The sequence below is a fragment of the Wasmannia auropunctata genome, unplaced genomic scaffold (genome assembly GCF_000956235.1).
Source record: "Wasmannia auropunctata unplaced genomic scaffold, wasmannia.A_1.0 LD336078.1, whole genome shotgun sequence".
Lineage (NCBI taxonomy): Eukaryota > Metazoa > Arthropoda > Insecta > Hymenoptera > Formicidae > Wasmannia > Wasmannia auropunctata.
In genome coordinates, this window is record NW_012026812.1 from 432,605 (window position 1) to 437,943 (window position 5,339).

Here is a 5,339-nt window from a genome sequence, read left to right on the forward strand (position 1 = left end):
TGCTTTAATGTTGAATAACTCGGTGAAAAAAAATCATACAACGCTCAACAAAAAAGCAAATTAAAGGTAAAGATTCATTCTTTCAAAAGCTGTAAATTGCATTTGCATGCGATTTTTAATTCGCGCCATGGAACTTAAAATTAGTATCTATATAGCTAGTAATCATTTTTTAGAGTAAAAGAATTTAATCCTGTTTAAAAAAAGGCGTGTTAAATTCATACTCGCATTTCTCGAAATCTTCTCGAAGTTTATAGTTGAATTTTTTCCGCGATCCGATTGGTTCTCTTGCTGCGCTAACTTCGTGAGCGGTTGTCATTGCATATTTTAACAATTGTGCATATCGAAGGATTATTAGTCTAATACAATGTAATTGTATGCATTGTAAACGTATTATAGTAAGAAGTAAAGAAAAAGCTAAATAGCACACGCGAAGCGCGCGTCTGTGATATCTAGTGTTATTAAATAATATAACATTTTTCGAACATTTTTAAATTAATATTGTTTTTTTATTTATTTTTTAGTGCTTCATATCTTGGAAATACCGTACAACAAACCGATAGTAGAAGGTCAATCCTATTCACACTTACACAACGTTACACAAGTGGCTTTAAATTATAATGGTGATATAACTGACCGACAATTGGCATTAATAGATGTTAATAAAGATTTATTTTTAGTTGCAATAAGAACTATAGGCTTTGGGAAAATATGTAAAATAGGTACGTAATATTGCAGACGTATAATTATTAAATATTTTTATTGAATATAAAATTACTAAAATTAACAATTTATAAATATTTTAATTAAATATGTGTTTTAGCTGCAATGGCACAAAATATTGCATGGGCAACTGACGCAAATATATTAGCTGCAATGTTGGACGCAAATCTATCAGTATGGCTATGTCCTAATTGTGTTCATTATAGTGATCGCAAAATAATACGGCAAGCAAGAATTGATAAGGAAAGCAGGTATTGATCATGAATTTTTTTAATAAGTAATATGTTTATACGTGGGTCGTTTGATAAGTAAGGTAAATTTCCGCGATATGGCACCACAATTATAGGGCCTTAAGGCCCTCAAATACGAAATCTCTCCCAAGTACGTATATTAATTTGAGCGTAGTAGGATGTAACAATTTATAGACAATTTATAGACAATTGGGTCTTTCCTCAGCTATAATTTTTAAAAAATTGTCAAAAACACATTTTTTAAGGTTTTCAACTTTATTTTTCTTAAAAATTTAACGTGATAAGCAAATTTTGAAGGCAGCATCCGTTTTCAGTGCCTATATAGGAAAAATTTACGGAAAACTACTTTCCATTTTCAGGAAACTTTTAGCATGTCGACTAATGTAATTTTTAAGATAAGATGAGTTCTTTTATGGTTCAAGATGCGCTGATTAAACAAAAACCTATTGCAATATCATATTGTAAATATCTATTGTAAAAACCTATTTACAAAAACATAAATTGAAAACCTTATTTCAGCATATTTTTCTTAAAACACATTTTTTTAATTTTGCTGACAATATAGAGAAAAAAACAATTCAATGCAATAATAGTTTTTCTTAAAAAAAAATTATGAAATTTTTTCCATAATATATTTATATTAATATATTTATTTATATATATTTACATTAAATAAATATTTAAATTTTTAAAATTATATATTTATATTTACTTAATTTTGTAATTAATTAATAACGAGTAACTAAAGTAATTGATTAATAATTAACAATAATTTCAATTAAATACAATTAATACTTACTTATGAATTATATTTAATTATCTTTTATGTTAATTATTTTTAAAAATAATCATTAATTTTGAAAATAATTTTAATAACTTTATTTTAATCATTTATACTTTATCTTATATACAGTGAATTTGGAAAACAGCCTAACATCGTCAGTGTTCGTAATGGTATGGTTATGGTGAGACGTGGAGATGGTGCTATTGTAGCTTCATCTTTTTACAATCTCTTTACAAGTTTTCACGAACACATATCAAACAAAAAGTTAAAAGAAGCACTTTCTCTCTGTCGTATTGCTCAGGTAATTTAATATAATTATACGTTACATAAAATACTATGTACAATATTTTTATATGTATATTAAAAATAATAATGTGTATGTGTATATAAGATATTCAGGAAAGTTGCATTTAAATTGATACAGCTTATTGAAAAAGTTAAATAGATAGCAAATAGATAGCAATAGAATCGATACAGGCTTATTATCTAGCTTTGAAAGAAATAGCTAGTAGAGGTGACATCGAAAACGAAGCATTGTATCATTACGTTATAGATGGTATAGATGATAATACGGCCAATAAAAGTATTTTGTACGGAGCAAAAAATGCAAGTTTAAGGAAAAGTTAAAAGTGTACGAAAAAATGAATGAAAAAATGAAAGCTAAGATTCCGGTCATCAGTAAATCTATTAATGTAACTGCAAGTAAAAAAACAAAGTCAAAAGAGAAAGAAGAGGTACGCTGCTACAATTGTGGTGAATTAGGCCACAGATCGATTGAGTGTAAATTTAAGAGCAAGGGCGTGAAATGTTTTAACTGCAATGAGTTTGGTCACAAGGCTCTTGAATGCCAAAAAGAGAAAGTAAAAGGGAAGAAAGAAGAAGAAGCGTCAACAAAGACCGAGTCAGTAAGCAATTTGAACGTGCCGAGAAGGATGTACAAGATGATTGAGTTACGGAATGAAAAATAGAATGCTCTAATCGATACGGACAGTCAAGTTAACATTGTCAGCGAGAACGCGTATAAAAGGATTGGATCACCGAAATTAACTAAATCTACGCTGCGCTTTTCAGGACTCGGAAGAAATGAAGTAGAACCTGTAGGATATTTCGAAGATATAATTTCTATTGATGGCGAACACTTTCCCGTAATAATATACATAGTATTCAATGACGTCGTGGTCATGGAAGTCGTGATCGGCAATGAATTATTGTCGTAAGCCGAACTTAAGATTAAAAAAGATAACATTACTATTAAGAAAATACAGGAAGATACGGTACTTTCGTTAAACTATGTCGTAGAAGAAAGTGCTCAGAACACCGCACATATTACATGCAAAAAAAGTAAACTGGAGGTGGAACAGCTTTTTGAAAACTATCAACCTCGGAAGATGAAAGATATTGATACGGAAATGACGATTACGGTTACCGACGATCAGAAGATTGTAGCAAGACCAAGACGTTTACCGTTTCCGGAAAAAAAAATAGTGGAAGAACAGGTCGAACAATGGATTAACGACGGAATAGTAGAACCATGCTCCTCTGAATATGCCAGTCAGGTGGTTGTCATGAGGAAAAAAGACGGAACACCAAGGGTTTGTGTAGACTATCGAGCGCTATAAAGGTATAGTAGTCAAGGACCGCTACTTGCTTCCATTAATAGAGGACATCCTGGACAGGCTGCAAAATGCTCGGGTATTCAGCTCGATTGATTTGAAGAATGGTTTCTTCCACATGCCGATAAACAAAGATGATCAGAAATACACAGCGTTTGTGACACACATAATGGCCAATACCAATTTTTACGAATGCCATTTGGTTTTTGCAATTCACCGGCAATATTCCAACGTTTTATAAACATGATCTTCAGTAACTGCAAGAGGTATAGCTTGACCGGTATCGACGATCTGATAATCCCAGGTGCAAATGAAGAAAACGCTATTGCTAACCTTAGATTAGTATTAGAACAAGCAGAACAATACGGACTCGAGATTAATAAGAAAAAATGTCGATTTTTACAAAGACGAATCGAGTTTTTAGGACACGTGATAGAAGATGGTAAATTGTATCCTTCGTCTGACAAAATAGCAATTAGCCAACTAGATAAATTACCGATCTCGGATACGACATAGTGAAATGTTGTGAAATTAACATTAATTGACGGGCGGGATGTATAGATTTATGTAAAATATATAAAGGTGTTAATTGACAAGGATCGTAATTTATCGATTCGAGCGATTTATCGCGGAGCGATTCACCTTTGTGCGCATGACAATAAGAAGGTAGGGGAAAGAAATTCGGAGGAATGTGACAAAACAAGCATGCGACGACTGTTTCGGCCTGTATCGCTTTATCCGCCTAATTGTAATAATCATGACGAACGAGAAATAAAGTGAATAGTAATTAATACAAGTGAATTCCTGGTCTATTACCATCATAAAATTATCCACCCTGTATATACCATGTTATTTCTTTATACTAATTTTATTATTTGTTTTAAAATAAATTAATGAAACATGTAATTATTTTATGTTGTCAGAATGAGATACTGTGGACTTGTATGGCTATCATGGCAACTGATCATAAAGAATTACATGCTGCAGAAGAAGCTTATGCTGCTATTTGTAGATTTGATAAAGTCGATTATATTAAATATATAAAGGTAATTACATCTATTTATTATACTATTTATATTATAATATTTATATTTATTTATCAAGTTTGTTATATAAGATATAGTCTTAAATAACTAAATTTGTATAATGTTTACAGAATTTACCTACTGCTACAGAAAGAAATGCGGAAATGGCATTATTGGCAGGGGATTTGTCAATGGCTGAAGGTATACTGTTGCAAAACAATCTAATTAAGGAGGCTATACATATCAACGTTCAAATTTATAATTGGAATAGGTATGTTATATAAAATGTAATTATAAAATATACAATCGGTTATTAATTTTTTACAGTATGATTATTTGAAAAATTACATTGATAGAAATATCATTTTAATAAGATTAATTCTCCACAAGTAATGTTGGACTTTTAAGATATAATCAATTTTTCATTGTAAATTTTATGGTAGTTAGACCCCAAAACATTATTCAAAAATGTATTGATGTATTGACTTTCGTCTTAAGTAATTTAGATATTAATACATATGCCTGTAAAATGTGAACTCGATTTACCGTCCTGTTTCTGATATATGTATATACATATATATAGAATATACAATGAAAGTAAAGTGAAGTATAAAGTGATCTTTCCCTGATCTTGACAACGCCACTCCAGATCAAACTAATGGTATCATTTTATGTCCCATTTGAAGTTATAAGATCATAGTTTTTGAAAAATCTTAATGGATCTTTTAAAATGAGACACGCTATATACATATATTGATATACATATATTTTGATATTTTTAAATCCTGCTTTTTTGGATAGGTTAAACTGTTGTTGCACATGCTTTTAAATATGTAAAACTTTTTATGCATTAACTCTAGACTACCACACCTGGGTAAAATTTACCCAGACGTTTTTGAAGTGCGTGCCATTCCGACAGAGTTGAAGAATTGGGGTCGCGATGTGG

General features: G+C 30.5%; 1 protein-coding gene across 1 annotated transcript in view; it reads left to right on the plus strand.

Moving 5' to 3' along the window:
• Positions 1–5,339, plus strand: part of LOC105449075 (intraflagellar transport protein 80 homolog) — a 26,199-nt gene that overhangs the window by 15,136 nt on the left and 5,724 nt on the right. Inside the window, exons 10-15 of the mRNA XM_011688070.1 lie at positions 522–566; positions 678–719; positions 821–971; positions 1,885–2,056; positions 4,292–4,414; positions 4,525–4,664. Of these exons, the coding sequence (XP_011686372.1) occupies positions 522–566; positions 678–719; positions 821–971; positions 1,885–2,056; positions 4,292–4,414; positions 4,525–4,664 (673 nt within the window). The remainder of the gene's footprint in view (positions 1–521; positions 567–677; positions 720–820; positions 972–1,884; positions 2,057–4,291; positions 4,415–4,524; positions 4,665–5,339) is intronic.